The following is a 20,951-nucleotide window of genomic DNA, read 5'->3' on the forward strand; positions in this document are numbered from 1 at the left end:
TAACCTCACCCCCTGGGTCTGACATCGCTGGGGACACGAACCCCGAGCACCAGCACCACGTACACTCTCACTAACACAGCGAGCCACTACAGCAGGTTGAAAACATGGGTTTTTTTTCACGCATTTATCATTCAAAAGCAGCCCTGATGTTTGATAAACAACAAAGAAGCAAGGCCATGTTTGAACCTTCAACCTTAATAACAAGAGGCTGTGGCTTTCACAAAGAGCCATGAAGCTTCACAGTAACTATCCTGCAGTTTATCCTTGAATGCCATCGTCCTACAACCTACACCGTCCAACTGGCCTTCAGAGTTCAGGATTTGACCTGTGATGGGACTCAGAGGAGCCACTGTGCGTCTGTAGCGGTGGCTCAATGCACAGGTACACAGCAAATACACAGCGCATAAGCATGTGATTCAGGTAAACAATGAAGGTTTGAAGCTTGATGCTGCTCAGGGTCTCCAATGCTGATAAAACAAGCTACTTCTTTGTGTGCCACTTCTAAAGATGTTCCTACCTCAGAAGGCACCAATGGGTTGAGGATAAGGTCTGACTTGTCACTTACATGTTTAGACTAGAGCTTTCTTCCTAGGTGAAACATGCACACCTAAGGTACAAAATGCAAACCTGAGACAAGGTGTTGTCAACCTTCTTACACTCAAGGACCACATTAACCTCAGCACTGGTTTATTTTACCAAAAAAATTTAAAAAATTAGGCATATTACTTAACTTCCTTGGAGCCAGATAAGCTTTTTTTCTACCTATAGAACCATTTTTAATAAAAATACTATTTAGGGTCTTAATTAATAGTCAAAACTTTGATAACAGTGGGTTTGATTTTCATTACCACAATAAAAGGAAAACAAATATCACACACCCCCTGGCTGTGCTTCCCGAACCCCACTTTGAGAACCATGGTCCTACACAGTACCACCCAGAGACAAGTTAGAGTTTAGTGTCCCTTTTCATGGCTGTATACCACTAGAGGTCAGATATCACCTTTTATCACCCTTAAATATAATATATCAATATATTAATATTCATATTAGACCATAATCTTCAAATATTTTCTCTTATTAAACATTCTAATTTAATCATCTTAAATACATCACTGATGATTATAATCACAAGCTAAAATAATCACGATCTATGCGTAATCCAACTCCATCAACTGCATTACATTCACTACTCAAAGTTGTAATTAAGTCCTTAAATGTCTTCTAGGCTCACACAAGTGTATATCCTAATAAAAAACACTTGTTTTGTGCCTTGCCTAAAATCAAAGATGAACATTTCTAAGACACTAAATATTATTCCATGCATTACTCATGCTCAGCACATATTTAATTAGACTCGCGTTTCCTAACTTCCAAAGACTGAAAGATTGAAATCATTTTTCAAGGCTTCAGGACGTCTGATTGAATCCATCCGTGGCTAACGTGTTCTTCCTGAGATAAATCAGTTCAGGGAGAGTGTGTAGCTGCAGCACAGACCGATAGTGCCGTTCTCACACTGAACAGAAATATCTACAAGAATCTGGCTCACTTTACTGATCAGTAGAGCTGCACTAGACATCCTCCTCTTCCAGGCAAATTCACAGACTTCTCCAAGTTTTATGGCACTGAGTATGTTTCATGTTATTTTTAACTGCATTTGTATTGTCCAGATCCATTTATTTTGCACCTAAATCTCTCAGATTGTTCCGGGGCAATGAAAGAGGAAGTAGATTTTTATTTCTCACAATGCCGAGATGTTTTTCCTCATAATACCAAGATGCTTTTGGGGAGCTTTTTTTCGTGTGTAGCAGCGACGTGCTTGCATAGAGAAACAAATTAATGAGCAACAAAAACTCAAAACAAAGAAAAGAGCTTTATTTCATTCTACATTTTACAAAAAAAACACAATCATTTTGCTTATGAAGCGAGAACGACGAGAAAATTACTGCAAGTACACTTATCAAGCCTCGGCAGAATGCACTGCATTTCTGATCGGAAAAGCACTTTAACCTGGATTTTCCTGTTTCCCATGATTCAGTGGTGCGGTGTTTAGGTGGTCATCATGCGTGGGGCGATGCTCATAGACATGAGCTCCTGGAAGAGAAGCTTGCAGGCGTACGGGAGCCGCACCAGCGAGATCTAAAACACAGAGACGAGAGGTTATACGCTGATATAACTGCTGAGTAGCAGAGCGTAGGAGGAGGAATAGAAATAGAATAAAAGAATAGAAAGTGTAAACGTGTAAAGGCTCCTACCTGAGTCTTGTTGCGGCAGCCCCTGCACTCGTAGGTGTGTGTGCGCGTGTTGGCGATGGCCATGAGGCCGCACAGGTTACACACGTGCACCTGGTAGGGATCCGACGCCTCGAACAGTCGCTCCCTCAGGAACTGAGCTGCACCGTGAGCGATCTGACAATCTCGCTCCATCTCTCCGAAACGCAGACCTCCGTCTCTGCACCACACACACGCACACATTTCCAACACCAAACAATTTAGTACACTAACTTTTAATATTTCCTTTCTTTAAACAGCCAAGACATTGCCACGTCAGTGGTTTATTCAGTAATATGCCTGTATAAACGCATACGCTTACAATCATACAACATATAAAAGACACACTTTAATAAAATCTCTAATTTATTTCGATCCACCTCCGTATCTCAGCGCCTACACGGAAAGGAGTACGTATAGTACGAGCTGATGTAGTATGCAGTGCCTCACCGTGATCTGCCCTCCATAGGCTGCCTGTTGAGGATCTGGACGGGACCTCGTGCCCTCGAGTGGATCTTATCGTCCACCATGTGTTTGAGACGCTGGTAGTAAGTGGGGCCGAGGAAGATCTGAGAGGTCAGCTTACGACCCGTGAAACCGTTATACAGCACCTACAGGACCCGAGAGAAGACAGCATGGTGTGCGTCTCAAACAAGAAACCTCTCGAGAGAATAACACACACCCCTAAATTCTGTTACGTGTTATTAATAGTGCACGTTCCTGTAACCGCATTAAAATGCTGACACATGGCCTTGTTGTAATTATGCTCGTGAAACAAAATGACATGCGTGTCTCTTTGCTGTAAAAAATTCTTTGTCATAGTCTTAAAAAAAAAAAAAACACACAAAAAGGCAGAAGGCAATATTTGATACTATTTGGATCAGACGTATTGTACTTCTTACCTCGTTTCCTCTGAGGTGGTACCCGTATTCAGACAGCAGGTTGGATACTTTCTGCACATTCACAGCGTCGTTGAATGGCGTGGCGTCACCGATCTCCCCTTTATTCGCAGAAACCTGGTGTAAAAAAAAAAGATTTAGACGTTTAGGCCATCTCTTACATTTTACAGCATACATTTTCAGTTGAAGAGAACAGTACAGTCTAGCAGGTGAGCTAACAAATACAGATCTAATACATTATTCAGCGCTGAGAATGTGTAAATGTGTGTATACCTTCCCCTGCAGACACTCGATCAAGTGACCGACTGTCATTCTGGACGGAATAGCGTGGGGGTTGATGATGATGTCTGGGGTAATTCCTTCACATGTGAATGGCATGTCCTGCACAGACACATCAGTACTAGTACATTTAATAAACCTGCATTAACGCAAGTCTTAACAAACCTACATTTATCATGTGTGGTCTTAGAAGCAGTCAGACATTGGGACTGAACCTTCACTTTAAGTCTCCTGTTCAGTAAAAATCGAGTCTTTCCTTAGTGGTGACGTCTACACATCAACGAAACAAACAAAAATTTGGAGGTTCACAATCTTGGTCTAACTTGTTCAGTCCAAAATATACAATAATTCTGTTTCCCAGGTTTCAGGATGCACTGCATCAGTTATATCTGCATTGAGAAAGTTGGGAAAAACAATAAAATATAGATGATTTATATCTACACGGATATAATTTGCTGTATAAGTTGCCATAATATTTTTGGGAAAAAAAAAAAAAAAACAACATAAAAATACTATAAAAATGCAGGTAGCTTAACCAAATCAAACCCAAATTTATACATACGGATAAAAAAAAAAAGTACAAATAACTCACTCCTATTTAAATAGTAAATTAAAAAATTTTATAAATATTTATGTAAAAAAAGACACAATTTTATTAAATAAATATAATTCATTTGAATGAATTTAAGAATGATTAATAATTCATTTTTTAAAACATTCCTTTTTCCTTCACTTTTTCTCATCGGACCCTTAATTTTTCTGCATCATTCATAATATATTTTATATAAATTATAAAATTCATTATATATTCACTATATATTTTATAAATATAATTCTGATCATTTCTCCACTTGGTTCTGTGAGCTAGGACACTTACAAGACTTGACAACATCGCTCATTAACAGTTTATAACAACTATTGATGTGATTTGACTTTATCTATTGGCTGGTTTTAGATTTGTTTTTTTTGTTTGTTTGTTTTAAATAAGCTGATGAATCATTAGGTTCATGCAAAAATAATAATGTGCCACTTCACTTTGACGCATGTTATAAGCAGAGGGCCAAGAAAATATAGAAATGAAGAAATAAAAACATTATTAAAAATCTGGTCATTTGCAGCTGGTGCAGCTTCGTGTCTAATTTCACGCTATCTGTAATGAACCCTGAAGCGCAGAGGGACACGACGTCCTCACCTCCTGCCTGTACTGAATCCCACAGGTTCCCTTCTGTCCGTGTCGACTGGCGAACTTGTCTCCAATCTGAGGGATTCGAACCGAGCGCACCTGCACACAACAAACAACAGACAAATGACCACGGATTCGCAGCTACGATTTATTTTCAGCGTCACCAGCAGGAAGGCCACACCCACCCGGATCTTGCAGAACTTGTAGCCCTCTTGGTTGAGTGTGACCATGACCTGGTCGACGATGCCGGTTTCGCTGGTGCGCAGGAACGTGCTGCAGTCTCTCTTCGTGTAGCGCCGGTTCGTGCTGTCTAGCTCGTCGTCGTTTTCGGGTAGAGTGACCGTCTTTCCGATAATCACGTCTTCCCCGGACACGCGTACGCCCGGCGCTATCAGACCGTCATCGTCCAGCTTATCGTAGATGGCATGACGCATTCCTGACAGAGACAGAGAATTTATATGTTAGTTTATAGCTAACATATAGCTAGCTGTGAACAAAATAATAACAATATGATCAATACCATGATAAATTATGACAGAATAGTACCATAGGTGTCATTAGTACTTCTAGAAGACTGCAACAAGCAGCTTTAAAATATATTTCATATATATAAATTACATATATTCACTGTCTTTTGGAGAAAAATTAACATAACAACTGACATTCTTCCATAGTACGCCTCTATTGTCTTTGCTAGTACGTTGTTTTAACTACAACAGATGAAAACCTGAACAAAGTAACTATAGAACCTAATTTTAATCCGTGACTCACCTTGACATTCTTCACGCTTCGGTTTCTCAAAAATCTCCTCCTGGTCGAAGCCTTTCTTTGACTCCTGCTCTTTATAGGAGCGGTAGAACACTGACCTAAAACCAGAATACATTTACTTATTCACTGTCTTCTATCTTTTTTGGATTGAATTAGACACGTTTGCACTCTGAGCATAAAACAGTGACTTTCTACCTACAGTGCGTTAAATACATAAGGAAAAGAAGAAAGAGGAACCTGAAGAAGCCTCGGTCCACGGCAGAACGGTTCATGATAACGGAGTCCTCCTGATTGTAACCCGTGTATGATGCGATGGCCACGATAGAATTGATGCCTAAAAGAGAAAACTCATTTTATTCACTATAACAACTATGCGCAGCAGACTTTATACATGTTCTCTGGGTGGGAGTCACAGAAACACTAGCCAGTTGTGGGTGTCTGTGAGCCTGTGTATGCAGAAGACGGCAGATAGCGCTTTATGATGCGTATATGATGTGAAAATAGGTGACAAATCCTGTAAGGACTCGTCAAAAACAGACTTCGATGTGATGTGATGTGATACAGGAAAAATTCCTGATGATGCTGATACTCTTATGATAAACAATAAAAATGTATGCAAGTTAAAACAAAACTACACAAACTACACTGACAACAAATATAATTACAGCTCCATTCTGGAATAGCTAAAACAAGATTAGCGCGTGATCGGCGCGTGATGTGCGTGTGATGTGCGTGTTGCGTCACCTGCTGGCAGCTCTCTGAAGCGCAGGTACTCCATGGAGCGCGTAGTGACCAGAGGCTTCTGAGGGTAATACAGCACGTGAGCCAGGGTGTCCATACGCACGTGGAAGTTGGTGATGTACACACCCATAGCCTGCTTCCCCATAGCAGACTGGTAGGTGTTCCTGGGAGACTGGAAACACACACACACACACACACACACACACACACAGAGCGAGAGAGAGAGAGAGAGAGAGACAGAGAGAGCGTGATTACTCTAACATGACTGTATATTATGTGTCTGTGTTTGTTGCTACAATTAAGAAAGATGATAGCAAATGTTTGTCTGTATGTGTGTGAGAGAGAGAGAGAGAGAGAATGCACGTGTGTGTGTGTGTGTGTGTGTACCTGATTGTGATCAGGGAAAGGAATGATGGATGCACACACTCCCAGGATCATAGATGGATGGATCTCACAGTGTGTGTAGGTGGAGCAGTAGGCCACACCCTTCTCCTGGAGGTCATCCGGGGTCATGGCCAACATCACTGTCTCCTCTTCCAGAGTATCGATGTACTCCACTACACCACTCGCTACCAGGTCCTGCCAGCTACACACACACACACACACACACACACAGAGTAACTTAATAAAGCCACGACTATAATGATGTGTCTCAAATCAAGCCCTAGAATAGAACTATGGTCTCGTCCTCGACATTATGTTACGCATTCTGGTGGCCTTGCTGCACCACGGAAGGCTGTGTACCTGTAGTTGTTGTACTCTCGTTCTTTGAGCTGATCGATGTGGCGTCTCTTCAGCAGGAGCTTCTGCTTCTCCACGATTAGCAGCGGGCGACAGATCCGCCCGGCGTCCGTGTAAATCCGGATCTCTCGCTCTCGGATATCGCGGATCATCGACACCTGAGTGGAGGAAGCTTGTGAGCTAGGTAGCTTTTCCGAGATGTTTTTTTTTGTTTAAGTTCCAAAATTTCCCTCTTTTACCTCAGACACAATGATGTCCATCTGCCTCCTGAGCTTCCTCAGAGTGTTCATCAGCTGCTCAGGGTCTTTGTGGATTCCCACCCAGCAGCCGTTCACAAAGATCTTCGTAGCACTAGACAAAAGAGGGGAGAAAGAGAGAGGGAGGAGGAGAAAAAAAAAAAAAAAAAAAAAAATCACCCATTAGCCACACAACAACACCAATACACTCACATTTCTTATTTTAATAAATATCAAGTCTTTTCCATGAAAAGATGTTTCTTGGGAAACTGACTCTGCAATAGCAGCAGGTGAGATCTCCTCTAGGTTCTCCATGCTCCACTCTTCCAAGAACTCCAGGATGGGGGACGGCTGAGAACCGACGGAGATGTACGCCATCAGTGCCAAGTTCTTCACCAGACCTACAGCATGGCCCTGTACACACAAACACTCACTTTAGAGAATCTCAAAACTCTCCGTGTCGGATGTCTGTCTTCCATTTTGTTTTTCCTAAGAACTGAATTAAATTGCTCATTAGTACCTCGGGCGTCTCGGCGGGACACACCATACCCCACAGGGTGTTATGGAGCTGCCTCGGCTTTGCCAGTTTGCCGTCTCGGCCGATGGGAGAGTTCACGCGCCGGAGGTGAGAAAGCGTTGAGGCGAACGTCAGTCTGTTCAACACCTGGAGAGCAAGAGCACAGGGGACAGTCAATAAACTTAAACTAAAACTAACAAGACACGTACAAGTTCCTCATGCAACCCAAAAATAACGAGCGCTAGGGCTGGGCAATATGACAACATGATATATTGTGATAAATCACTTTTCAGAGATATCACAGATATCATAATATATTTCTAGCTAATTTGCAAACATAAATGTAAATGTAGGATTTATTTTTGAATACACGCAATCACGATAATTCATCATGATAATTCATCTCAATAGGTATTTCTGAGATATTGTAATATATTTTTTGTAATATATTTTTTCTACATGTTTTTTTTTTTTTTTTAAATAAATACAACCTGACTGGAAGCTGCTTAAAATTTCATACTTTAATCTTTTTCAGAGAATTTTTTTTAAAAATAAAAATGTGTTTTTTTTTAAATGTAAAATTAAACATAAATGTATTTTTGCAGACATTACATAAATAAAAGATATGAAATAAACTAAAATAAAAAATATTTTTAAATGCTGGGAAATTGTTAAACTGTTTGCAAGCCTATATATCGTCACATATATCGTAAAAATGCCTGAGATTTATATATGATATGATATTTCTGTCACCCAGCCACAATACACACAATAAAAAGTACTCAATTTTCCAGCATTTTTTTTTTAAATCCAAGACTACAGTTTGTTAAATATTGTGATGCGTCACACGTCACAGGAAGTATCATGAAATGCCATGATAATATATTTTTGTCACATCACCCATCACCAATTATCCTTAACAACAATATTATAAAGTATCTGCAACTATAACATTAATAAGACTGAGATTTGTAGATACTGTTGGTTGCACAATGAAAAATGTAAAAATGTGTTTCCTAAAAATAAATAAAAAATGTTTTATTACAAACAAACAAACAAATAAATAAATGCTTGTGGCATTTAAAAGTTTATGTATACATGTGCCAGGATGAGATCACCTGAGACACTCCGGCTCGAGCCTGATGGGCTTTCTTGACGTCGCCCCAGTTCCCCGTGGCCAGCGAATACTTCAGGCCGTCGGAGATGATGCGCGTTTTGATGGCCAGCTCCAGGTTGAAGTCTTTCCCTCGGTCGATGAACTTCTGAGCGTAGATCCTGATCTCCTTCAGCAGGTTCTTGAACATTCTGTTGTGATGCGTTGGCATAGTGTTTGTGTTTTAATAACTGAGTACAATAAGAAGCGAAGATGAGAAGACAGATAGAGATCCAATGTTCTCACCCTCGGAAGAGGAACGCCAGGAGCGGCCCGGCCAGATCCAGCCTCTTGTTGCCGTAATGATCTCTGTCGTCCAGCTCTCTTCTGCCCAGAGCCGCCAGCAGGAGCCTGTGCACCATATAACTGAGAGAGAAAGAAAAAACAATTGGGTCTAATCTTTCAAAGCAGCAAGTGTCTCAGAAGGTTGTGAGTTCCAATCTCAGAAGTGACCAAAAGCCAGCGCATTCAAGCCAGACTGTATTATTATTATTATTATTGATCATTATTCAAATAAATGAATCAGGAGTCGTCAACTGGGAACCAGGAAAGACTTTCGATCAAGGACTCATATATACATATATATGTATAAAAAAAAAAAAACTGTAGCAAAACAGAATAAGTTATGAAAACAAAATGGCTGCAGTTTAATTATTCTATTTTTTTTTTAAAAATATAAACCATATGGCTCCTGTAGCAGTATTTACTTCACTTATCAGTAATCATGGATTCAATTTTTTTTTTTTAAATATGTGTTTACTCTTTGCCTGTTTCATCTCTTTAGAGTCTGTGGTGTTGGTCAGATGTGAAAACGTTAAAAAAAAACACCACTATAAAACAAAACATAACCACTTCAAGCTGTCTTATTCATAGCCATAAACTAATCGTTAACGGCTAAACGTTTAAAGATAACCATTAAGCCATGTTTGTTGCTTATTCAGACTGTAATATTAATAAACTGAATACCTGTGCATAAATGCAAAATTTTAACATCCATAAAGGTTTCCTGTCATCTAGCTCATTTATAAACCTAGTAGCAATAAGTAATACAGAACCATAAACAAGATTCAAGAACATCATGTCTTTTTTTTATTTAGAAATAATCTTACCCTAAAAAGTACGCCTTCTTGGTCTCGCAGAAGTCGGACACGCCGACGTGAGGCAGCACTTCCTTCTGCAGAACCTCCTTGGCGTATTTTATCCTCCTCTCTTTAGTGACTCCGGGTTTGGCCCCTCTGGACCCGATGAAGTTCAGAGCCACGTTCTGCTCCTGGATCACAAACGCCTCGTCCAGAGACGGCTTCACCTATAAAATAAATATATATATATAAAAAAAAAGAAAAAAAAAAAAGACAGAAACAAAGAACGTCATTTCTCCCAAAAAATAAACAAAACCCTTTTGGACTGATTTGATTATTTTTCTATAACAGCGGCTCTGACAGTGGTTTCAGCTGCAGATCACATGTTTATATTAATGTTGTCTAGTTCTAATACTTTACTGTTTCTATAGTAACAGCTTAATCACATAGGCTTGTATGGTAGACGCTCCACATGAACGGATTAAAAAACATGTTATTATTTAACAAATAAAACAGTATAATCATTAATATGGTGATGTTTTACATTGTGGTTTCTTGGTAATAAGCTCCAACTGAAGCAACGACTGTTTATAGCTGCTATTTTTGTATAACAGCACGGCTCGAAAAGTAGTTAGTTGTTTAATAAAGTAAAACAGATGATGCGGTGAGGTTTTTTGTTAAGAGACATTTATGTTTAGGTTTAACATTTATGGAAGGAGGCTCAATTGTAAGAGCTTTTTAACAGTCAAAGATTACAGCTTGGCAAAGTCTTCAGGACAGAGGAGTTTACACTTTCCAGTTTCGAGAGAGAGAGAAAGAGAGAGAGAGAGAGAGAGAGAGAGAGAGGTGAGGGAATGACTGTTTATTGCAGCTATAACGTTAGGTGAGAACAGGAACAACATTAACTCTAACTATAAACCATTACAATTAAACATTAAACACTCCAGACCATGTGTATTATTTTCGTATGACAGCACGGCGTGTTATGTATTCGACACTGTGATATCAACTTTGGCGAATGTTGCGATTAACGAGCGATACACTGGCGTTTAACGGTGACATGTACACCCTTTGACCTTTCTCAGAAGCTACGATCTAAGCTTTAAGGCACAGGTTTTACCATCTCCATCATCTCAGGATCATCGAAGTCGTAGATGATGTGTTCCAGGATGTCTCTGTCGGACACGAAGCCCAGCGCTCGGAACACGATGATGATGGGAACTTCCTGTCTGATGTACGGCAATGTGGAGACGATCCTCTGACCGATCGCGCTCTTCTTCACTCCCTAGGAACGGAAACAGGAAGTGGAATAACAGCGACACCAGAAGGACACTGTGTTAAATGAGTGGAATATGCGATGACGGTACCTGTCCTCCTCTGGCCATCATGCTGACCCAGATGGTGCTGGTGGGTCTGGAGGAGTTCTCCAGACAGGACCTGCACTCGGCGGTGTAGGCGTACTTCGAGTCCTTCTTGGCGAACACGTACACTGTATTCGTGGCCATTTTCTCCTGAGCGATCAGCACCTGGAACACACACACACACAGCACGTGACACTCAGTGACACACTGTTTCTGTGTACACACTATGTTTCCTACACCAGAGAAACCCCCTGACCTTCTCGGAGCCGTTGATGATGAAGTAGCCGCCCGGGTCGAGAGGACACTCGTTCAGCTCACACAGGTCACGGTCCGTCAGGCCGCTCAGCAGGCAGTAGGTGGACCGGAGCATGATGGGAATTTTGCCGATGAAGGTTTTCTGGTGCTGCGTCTGCTGCTGCTCCTCTCCCTCCTTTATGATGGTCTTGGTGATGTCCACGTACAGAGGAGCCGAGTATCTAAACACACACACACTTCAATATTAATCAGGGTTGCAAAGATAAAACGCTGAAAATGAGTGAATCGTTCGCGATGTTTATGACACAGTGATTCAGAACAGACAACAGGACTGTCACTCCCTTTTATTTCCGGTGTACTATTTATTGATTTTATAGCACATCATTTTTTTTTACTAGTGTATTATTATTTGGAAATTATTTTAAACTGTTACTATTTGGAAACTAGATATCACTTAAAAACATTTTTTAAATGCATATCATCCTTTTCCCCGTGTATTATATGGAAATCTTAATCATCTATTATTATTCGGAAATGTTATTACATAAATACACTTTTCTGTCCATTTTTTAAGAAAATAAATATCATTTGTTTCTCTCCTTTTATTTGGAAATGAATTATTTTCACCTCTTTGTTCTTGTCAGTCAAAATGAAGGGGACGTGGCCTCTAAACTCATCTCCACATGGACTGGCTGATAAACTATTGTGTGATTTGTGCATGACGATGACGCTTAAGATCATCCCAAACTTCCTTCTTAGTCGAAACAAACCCCATAAGACTCAATGAGAGAAATTTAAATAATTTCTAATATCATCATATTGTTCTGTTTTCACACAGCAGCTTATTTTCTATCCCGGGTTTAAAAATGATTTCCATTGGACATGTCCACGTGTCACACAGCTACACTCACGTGAGGTTTCGGAGTCGTGCTTCGTTGGGCATCATGGGTGACGGAGCGCCGTCTCTTTCCCAGTGAGTTGGCTTGGACAGGTAGATCTGCTCAAACTTCAGCAGGTACCGAGGCTGCAGAGAGAAAACACAAAGATCTATTAAGCACTAAGAAAAGGGTCTGATTCTTTTACAGAAGAAATGTGTGTGTGTGTGTGTGTGTGTGTGAGTGAGAGAGAGAGAGAGAGAGAGCGCTAGCTCACCGGTTCCTCCACCTCTCCGGAGGTGTGCTGGGCCTCGGCCTGCAGGTCGATGGGTGGCGCGTCCTCCACAATCCTCTGGACGGACATCTGAATGAACTCGTCGAATGAGTCCAGCTGCTGGCGCACCAACCCTTTCTCATCGAAGTAGGAACTGGGGTTAAAAAACAAAAACATTAGTAAGAGCGCTTTTCCATGCGACAGAGCGGTACGGTACGAGATCAACATCATCCTCGAAACTCTAAGTGTTGAATTCAGAAAGCGAGAATAAATGTGAGCTAAGAAAAATGACCTGATAACAATCCAGCAGGCTTCCTGCCACAGGTCAGGAGTGATCTCATCATCATCTTCATCGTACTGGATATCTGTAGCAAGAGAATAAACATAACAGCATGGAATAAGAACGAAAGCTCTATTTCTGCTCACAGGCTGAAAGAAAACCGTCAAAATAACAAACTGCTGCCTAAAACATGAGCCAGAACAAGTAAACACAAAGTCTGTATCCCAAATGACTCGCTATTTACTATAAAGTGCACTACATATACTACACATGCCATTATTTCTCACAATGCGTAGTGTACATCCATCCACAACAGGACAGTTATTAGTATTTACCTGTATATTACACTAAATGCTAACCAATATCATGAAAATATACAGAAGTGAAACGCAAAAGGAAACAGAACAACATATTCTAATGTTGAAAAGTCGTTTTAATGTCTACAAAATTGTGCAAAGTTGTAACTAATTCAATAAACGTTAATGTTAATTTCGCTCAACTTAAATCACGGGCTAGCTAGCTATTAGCTAGTTATTTTCCCGTAAGCACCCGTATTCCGACAGATCCCGCCTCCTTAATGATGATTGGCTAAGCCGACGTACAATGAGTCACTGATTGGACAGTGAAATGATTATCCAATCGTCACGCAGGATTTTGGCCCATTCTAGCCAATCGTAGTGTAGGAGGCGGGGCTTGCACGGAAACGGTTGGAAAATAAAAAAGAGCTATATTGTTAGCCAGCGAAGAAAAATACAGTGTTAACGCACCATTACTAACTGGTGTTTTGTTATGAAATACATTATATCAAAAAAACCCACAAACAATATCAATATATTGTTACAAACACACCTTCGTCTTGGTCATACATCGTGATTCGGCGTTGTAATCCTTGTTAAAAATAAATAAATATGAAGAATGAAATCTGCAGCGATGTCTAGGCGCTTAAAACGCGCTCTATTTAGAAACTTCACTGAACTACGCGAACGGCGTATGTGGCGCATAAGATATACGTCACTTCCTGGATTCGCACCATAGGCCGGAAGTTTGACCGCATTCAGTCAATTATACCCATATTTAATATTTTAATATTTCATATTGAATATTTATTATTTTCATAATAGAGTTTGTCTCACTAATTAACACTATTACATTAGCGAATTACAAGAAAGGCCTAAAAAACTATTCCGAAATTTTATTATGAAACGTTATTATGAATGTCACATTTTTTTCTTTTCTTTTTAGTTTCTATATGTAATTAGGCTTGTTTTCTTTATTTGTTTACAAGTTGTATTTCTGCCATCCTTATTCCTTTTTCTCTGTTTATAGCTTTTGTAAACTTAGATCTGTATAAGTAAATTATTTAAATAAAAAAAAAAACAGTTTGGTTGAATTCAAAACAACTACACACACCCCATACGTGCACTATTAAGGGTTAAGGTAAATGGATATTGTACACTTTTTAGTGCATTAAAACAATTGAGGTATTTGGAAACGACCAAAAAAATTCGAATAAAATTGAAAAAATAAATAAATAAATAAATTTACTTACGGTAAAAAAAAAAATTAAAAAAACTAATACTCCAAAACATTTTTAGAGTTATACTCGATGTTTCCTTTTAATTCGTCTACATTTTATCTTTTATAGTTTGTCACGAAGAAAAAAAGAGCACTTTTTTCCCAAAATAACCATCTCCCGTGACGTAATTTTCCTGCGACAGAGAAAAAACAGTCGGTTGTTTCACGTGTATTGACGTTTTTCAAGGTTGTAAATGTTTATAGAAGTTATAGCGGATTTCTAAAAACATGTTTAGGTTATTACAAGTGTCCGTATTCCGGTTTCCTGCTTCTAGGCGTTTAAAATGTGTTTTAATGTCGAGAGATCAACAGTATAGAGGCTTAGAATGGAGACATTTATCTCAGTCCTCACTTTACTTTGACCTGGTGTCCAAAAAGAAGCAGGAGAATTTTTGGATTTCTAAGAACTGGACATCCACGAATGGGGCTTTAAGATTTCACAGCACTGAGGAGAAATCTCAAAGCAGGCGTAAAGCAACATCAGAGACCTACTCATCTGTTGAACCTGACAAGGAGGAAGAATTTGTCTTCCTGGACTACTGTGAATCCATGGACCATGAAGAAGATCCTTTTCCTGAACAGCTTCAGATCACAGACTCCATGAGAGCAAAAGAGGACAAGCCACCTAGAAAGACTGTAACAGAACTGCAGCAAAAAGCTCTGGAACTGCAGATGAGCTCATTAAAAGATGTTGGAGATCTTAACATGGACGTGGAGGATTGTATCGAATTCCATGATGTTGGGTTTCCACTGGAACGCTCCAGGAAGAAGAAGACTAGGCAGGAGCAGAAGATCTACGGAAGTCCGGATGATGAGATGCCGATCAGCGACGTCTCCTGCTCAGGCTGTGGTGCTTTAATGCACTGCATGGCTCCTGAAGTTCCTGGTTACCTTCCTAGTGAGAAATATAAGCAATTAATAGAAGAAGACAAACTCAAGAAGGCGATATGTCAGCGCTGTTTTCTGCTCACACACCACCAGAAGGCTTTGAATGTCACCATGTCGAAGGAAGAGTACACGAAAATTGTGAGTAGAATCAAATCTGAGAAAGCTTTGGTGCTACTCATTGTGGATCTCGTAGATCTTCCGGACTCCATCGTACCTGATCTGCCACAGCTCGTCGGCAAAAACAAGCACATCATTATTTTAGGGAATAAAGTGGACCTGCTGCCTGGAGATTCCAAGAATTACCTGCAGAGGATCAGGAGGCAGCTGGCCCAGCATTGCACCGATGCTGGAATTCCCACCCAAGATTCCAAAGATGTTCATCTAATCAGTGCCAAAACGGGATACGGGATCGAGAACCTGATCACAAAGCTCCAGGCATCCTGGAAGTATAAAGGAGACGTGTATTTGGTTGGTACTGCCAATGCTGGCAAGTCCACTTTGTTTAACACGCTTCTGGAGTCTGATTACTGCAAATCCAGAGCATCTGATGTGATCCATAAAGCCACAATATCACCATGGCCTGGTAAGGCATGAATCATTGATATTGAGGTTGTATTGAAGAGCAAAAAACTAATCTTGGGGAGAAAAAAACTCCCGATGTATTTGGCTAACTGAATGAATGAATAAAAAGGACTCTATCTGATTGTACGAAAAGTAGTGATCTTTTGAGTCAATCATCTCATTTGACTCACCTCATCAATAAGAGTCGACTCTTTCGGCTCCCAAATGGCTCACTGCCATTTTGTTCTAAACCTGACAAGTTTGTGAGAATTTTAAAAAAAATAAATTATAAATATCATAGATATAAACATGGCCTCAGAGGACACTTATGCACTGTTTGGGTAGATGAACGGCTCATATATGTGGGAATATTCTTTGGTTTCAAGATTATGTCTGCCATCAAACTCCCTTTATGGTGAAGTTATTAATTTTTTATGAATATGACTTAAAATCCTTTCATAAATCCTATCAAGTTAGCTTAGCAGTGAAGATAAAAATATGTATAAATATGACTGAAAATTCCTGTCAGAAATACCACAAGTTTACCTCATGGTAGCTAACTGGCTAAAATTGGCAGTAAAGATTATTAACATTTATGAATATAACTTAATAATCCTCTCAGAAATCCTAAAGTTAACTAGCTGGCTATTGTTAGCAGTGATGATTATGAAAATGTATGAACATGACTGAAAATTCCTGTCAGAAACATCACCAGTTTACCTCATGTTAGCTAGCAGGCTAGCATTAGTTGTAAAGATTCTTTATCATTTTTGAATATGACATAAAAATCCTCAGAAATCTTGTCAAGTTAGCTTAGCAGTGAAAATTTTGAAAATGTACAGAGCATGACTGAAAATTCATGTCAGAAACACTACCAGTTTACCTCATATTATCTAACTGGCTAAGTGTACTATTAAATATTATTAACATTCAATCAATCCTATCAAGTTTGCTTAGGTTAGCTAGCTGGCTAGTGGCTCAGTGAAGATTCTGACAATTTATGACTATGGAAAATAATTATAGTTCCTGTCAGAAACACCCCTACAGTTTACCTTGTTTTAACTAACTGACTAGGAGTAAAATTTATTAACATTTATGAATATTAATTAAAAAAAAAAGGTCAGAAAGTTTGTTAGCTCATGTAGCTGGCTAGCACTAAAAGTGAAGATTATGAACATTAATAAACATGGATTTTACAGAAATTCTGACATTGTAGCACAGCTAGCTGTAGCAATGGATAGGTTTGCAGAAAACATACCCAAAAAAATCTAATAATTATATTATATTAATTTGATAAATAAATTGTACATATTGTTTTCATGGCTGTTATGAATAGTTGTTAATAAACTGATGTGATATATTTATCTGTGTTTAAAGTTGGCATAAGGATGAAGGACAGTGATTTTAGAATAAGAGATGTCTGTAGTTGATTTGCTAAATGTTTAAATTAAGACACATATACTTTTTTTCTTTTTTAGGGACAACGCTGAACCTCCTGAAGTTCCCCATCATCAACCCGACGCCGTACCGGCTGTTCAGACGTATGGAGCGACTGCGACTGGCGGCTCAACAGACGGAGGACGATCTCGATCCTGAAGAGCTCAGGAGAATCCAACATTTCCGTAAACAGGGCTACTTGATTGGTGAGCTGAAGCTGGAGAAGGACATGGTTTTGGTAGAACATGATGAATGATTATGCATAACCACAAAGTGGTTTTCAGGTTTACAACACATTCCTTATCTTATAAGCAAAAGGAAAAGCAGTAAAACACTGAAACTCCTTGATCCCAGGCCGTGTGGGGAGAACGTTCCGTGTGCAGTCTTCTAGAAAAGACCTGGTGGAGTTCGACCCAGACAGCCTCAGCTTCGGAGAGGACCTGAATGAAGACAATGTGGGCAGACCGAGCTCCGAGGACGAACCCGAGGCTGAACTTACATACAACGAAATCAAAGACGCTCACTGGTTCTACGACACGCCGGGCATCATGAAAGAACGTGATGTGAGTAAAATCACACAGTGTTACTTGAGCAGAATGTAGCTTTGTGTGAAAAATGCTTTAATTTTGTTGTTTAATCACCAGATTCTCAGCCTGCTGAACGAACAGGAAGTGAAGCTTGTGGTGCCGACGCACGCCATCACGCCCAGGACGTTTGTTCTGAACCCGGGGATGGCGTTGTTCCTCGGAGCGTTGGCAAGGATCGATTATCTGGAAGTGAGTTTCTTTGCTTTATTTGGATTTGAACCATTCGTGTCATTATAAACAGCACTGATGAACTACAGTATGATGAAAGCTGAATTTCTGGTGGAAGTTAGAAAGAGATAATGATTTAAATATGCTAAACTGTGCAACCCTAACAGCTGAGCCATTCCTTCTGCTTGATATTTCTGGAAATTAATAGTTTCTTAAAAAAAAAAAAAAAAAAAAAAAAAAAAAAAAAAAAAAAAAAAAAACATTTGTCTACTCTTAAAAAAAAAAAAAAAAAAAAAGCACTATTCCGTGTCCTTATAATCTCCATGCTGTCTTCTCCAGGGAAATCAGCCGTGCTGGTTTACCGTCGTGGCTTCCTCTCAAATCCCCGTCCACATCACTAGTTTGGACAAAGCCGACTCCACGTACCAGAAACATGCCGGGGAAACGCTACTCGCTGTAAGTTACAGCTAGGAGAGGACGATATGTTACGCTTTTTATCCATTTATAGTTAGATTTAATGTTGTGGATTGTCCATGAAACAAGTCAGTTCTTGTTATCACTTATATCATAGCAGCTACAAACAGTCGTTCCTTCACCAGCCTTTCTGTTTTTTTTTTTTTTCTCTCAACATCAATATTTTTGTCGACATGTTGTTTGGGATGTAGCTCGATAGTTTTTACTGTTTCTCCATTTCCTGTTTAGGTTCCAGCAGGCGGAAAGGAACGAATGAAAGTGTTTCCAGCTTTTGTGTCTCAAGACTTTGAGCTTGAGGGCCGAGGAGTGGACACAGCAGTGACGGACATCAAACTATCCTCAGCAGGTACTGCACTATAACAACATATAACTAACACACTATGCAGAAAAATAATCACTAAATCACTAAACAAAATTCCCACAATGCATTGCAGTAGGTTAATGTCCAAACAGTATGAATAATTCACTGGTGTGTAGTGAATAACGTGTGTGGTTTGGGACACATCGACAACATACTAATGAAGGTATTAAACTCTGCCTTAGGATGGATTGCTGTAACAGCAGCGGAGTCAGAGCGCCTGCTGCTGAGAGGCCACGCCCCTGAGGAGGCGGGGTTTTGTTTACGAGACCCGCCTCTCCTCCCACACATCGTCGACGTGAAAGGGCCTCGAATTCCCAAATCTCCTGCCTACAGGACGAAAAAACCCCAAGCATTGTTGGATGCGAATCTTTCCGGCCGAAGACAGAAGACGAAAAAATGACTCTTTCGATAAAATAATAACCAATAAAAATAAAAAATAATAATAATAACTAATAATTCTTTACACTGGAGTGCAAAGACGCGCTTCACAAAGATGTAACAGGACCACGCTGTGTGATAACTTACTAAACGATAAGCCACTTATATTATAGTTTGCTACGGCTGAGTGCGAAAGTTTGCACCCCCCATATTTAGTTTTAATATGGAGAAAATAAGGAAAACTATTGCGCTATATTAGTGCCTAATGTCGGGGATGTTCAGTCTGTCGCCATGTTGTTTGGATCGTGAATGAAATGTGGTTTTAACAAACTGATTGCTACAGTAGTATGTGGTTTGGCAACCTGATATTGTGTAAATCTTCGAATCTGAAGTTAAAATGACTGATGTGTTTGTTGAGCTTGTTTTTATTAACACAGATTGTATTGATTACACTGTATTGTACTAAGTTGGTGAACTGATTGTAATTATGAACTGATTGTAATTATAGGATATAAATATCAATATGTCTGCATTGTGAACTGTTTCTATACATTGAGATTATGGAATGTTTGATTTATTCATCTGTTACTTAGCATTCACGCTAAACAAATGTAAATAGAAGCTTCATGTGGCTGGGTAATATGACAATATGATATTGACTGTATAATAAATTATGTCAATATACATTTCTAAAAATACTGTAGATCTTGTCAGTACTTTTATAACACTGACCTACTATATTACACTATATTACATTATACTGTACTACACTATGAAATACTGTGCTAATTTGCCAAAATAACATGTAGGTACACTTAAAGCATCAATTCTAATAACACATATGGTCAGATTATCTGCTTTTTAAACAATACCAGCGTGGTGGGGCTTTAACTATACTATGTTACACAAAACTATATTACCGTACGGTACTATGCAACACAACACTACTATACCATAACTTCCCAATACTGTGCTACTAAGAATTTTCCAATGATGATAATAATAATATACAATGTGCATATAAATTAATAATGTGATCAGATTATCTGCTGCTTAAACAGGACAGATGTGCTTGGAAATAATTGTACCACACTATACTGTGCTATTCTGCACTATACTTCAGGTGTGGTTGGGCTTTACCCTACCATGTTAAACTATGCTCGGCAGCACAATACTACACTGTTCCGTATTATCCTATGTATGTTTTACAGAGTTTAATATATTATACTATACTATGTTTCTCTGTATTGTGATATACTACATTATACTACAACAATCCATACTACACTATACTGCACTATACTATGCTATTAGGCTAATTTTGCCAATAATAATAATAATAATAATAATAATAATAATATATGTAACTGCATATCAAGTATTAATGCTAATTAACAGATGATTGGTTTCGGTGCTCCTTAACCACCAGATGTGTGAATGGGTTTAAGTATACAACATCATGCTAGTTAATACTACAATATACTATCTGCTGACATGTATCATATTAGTAATAACAGGAAATTGTTAGTATAACTGATCTGGATTTTGTTTAATCATTTTATCTGGAATGGGAAAAATACAGATTTTCATGAATTTCAACATAAACTGCAAAGA

At 39.2% G+C, this 20,951-nt stretch overlaps 2 protein-coding genes across 2 annotated transcripts; one reads left to right on the forward strand and one right to left on the reverse strand.

The window, feature by feature from the left end:
- Positions 1 to 1,851: 1,851 nt before the first annotated feature.
- polr2b (RNA polymerase II subunit B) lies at positions 1,852 to 13,917 on the reverse strand. The gene is made up of 25 exons (XM_053239240.1): positions 13,758 to 13,917; positions 12,921 to 12,993; positions 12,632 to 12,782; positions 12,391 to 12,503; positions 11,481 to 11,700; positions 11,231 to 11,389; positions 10,984 to 11,148; positions 9,894 to 10,090; positions 9,031 to 9,150; positions 8,750 to 8,936; positions 7,635 to 7,778; positions 7,389 to 7,528; positions 7,118 to 7,229; positions 6,882 to 7,036; positions 6,525 to 6,723; positions 6,141 to 6,309; positions 5,634 to 5,730; positions 5,400 to 5,494; positions 4,814 to 5,064; positions 4,638 to 4,727; positions 3,440 to 3,547; positions 3,170 to 3,283; positions 2,718 to 2,878; positions 2,253 to 2,448; positions 1,852 to 2,136 (listed from the first exon to the last, which is right to left on the reverse strand). The coding sequence occupies exons 1-25, from the start codon at positions 13,774 to 13,776 to the stop codon at positions 2,047 to 2,049; spliced, it is 3,525 nt and encodes a 1,174-aa protein (XP_053095215.1). The 5' UTR covers positions 13,777 to 13,917; the 3' UTR covers positions 1,852 to 2,046.
- Positions 13,918 to 14,601: 684 nt separating this feature from the next.
- noa1 (nitric oxide associated 1) lies at positions 14,602 to 20,107 on the forward strand. Its single transcript, XM_034309675.2, has 7 exons — positions 14,602 to 15,954; positions 17,411 to 17,575; positions 17,724 to 17,932; positions 18,014 to 18,145; positions 18,464 to 18,580; positions 18,827 to 18,944; positions 19,142 to 20,107. The coding sequence occupies exons 1-7, from the start codon at positions 14,712 to 14,714 to the stop codon at positions 19,357 to 19,359; spliced, it is 2,202 nt and encodes a 733-aa protein (XP_034165566.2). The 5' UTR covers positions 14,602 to 14,711; the 3' UTR covers positions 19,360 to 20,107.
- The last annotated feature ends 844 nt before the right edge of the window (positions 20,108 to 20,951 follow it).

Source organism: Pangasianodon hypophthalmus, chromosome 13 (genome assembly GCF_027358585.1).
Source record: "Pangasianodon hypophthalmus isolate fPanHyp1 chromosome 13, fPanHyp1.pri, whole genome shotgun sequence".
Lineage (NCBI taxonomy): Eukaryota > Metazoa > Chordata > Actinopteri > Siluriformes > Pangasiidae > Pangasianodon > Pangasianodon hypophthalmus.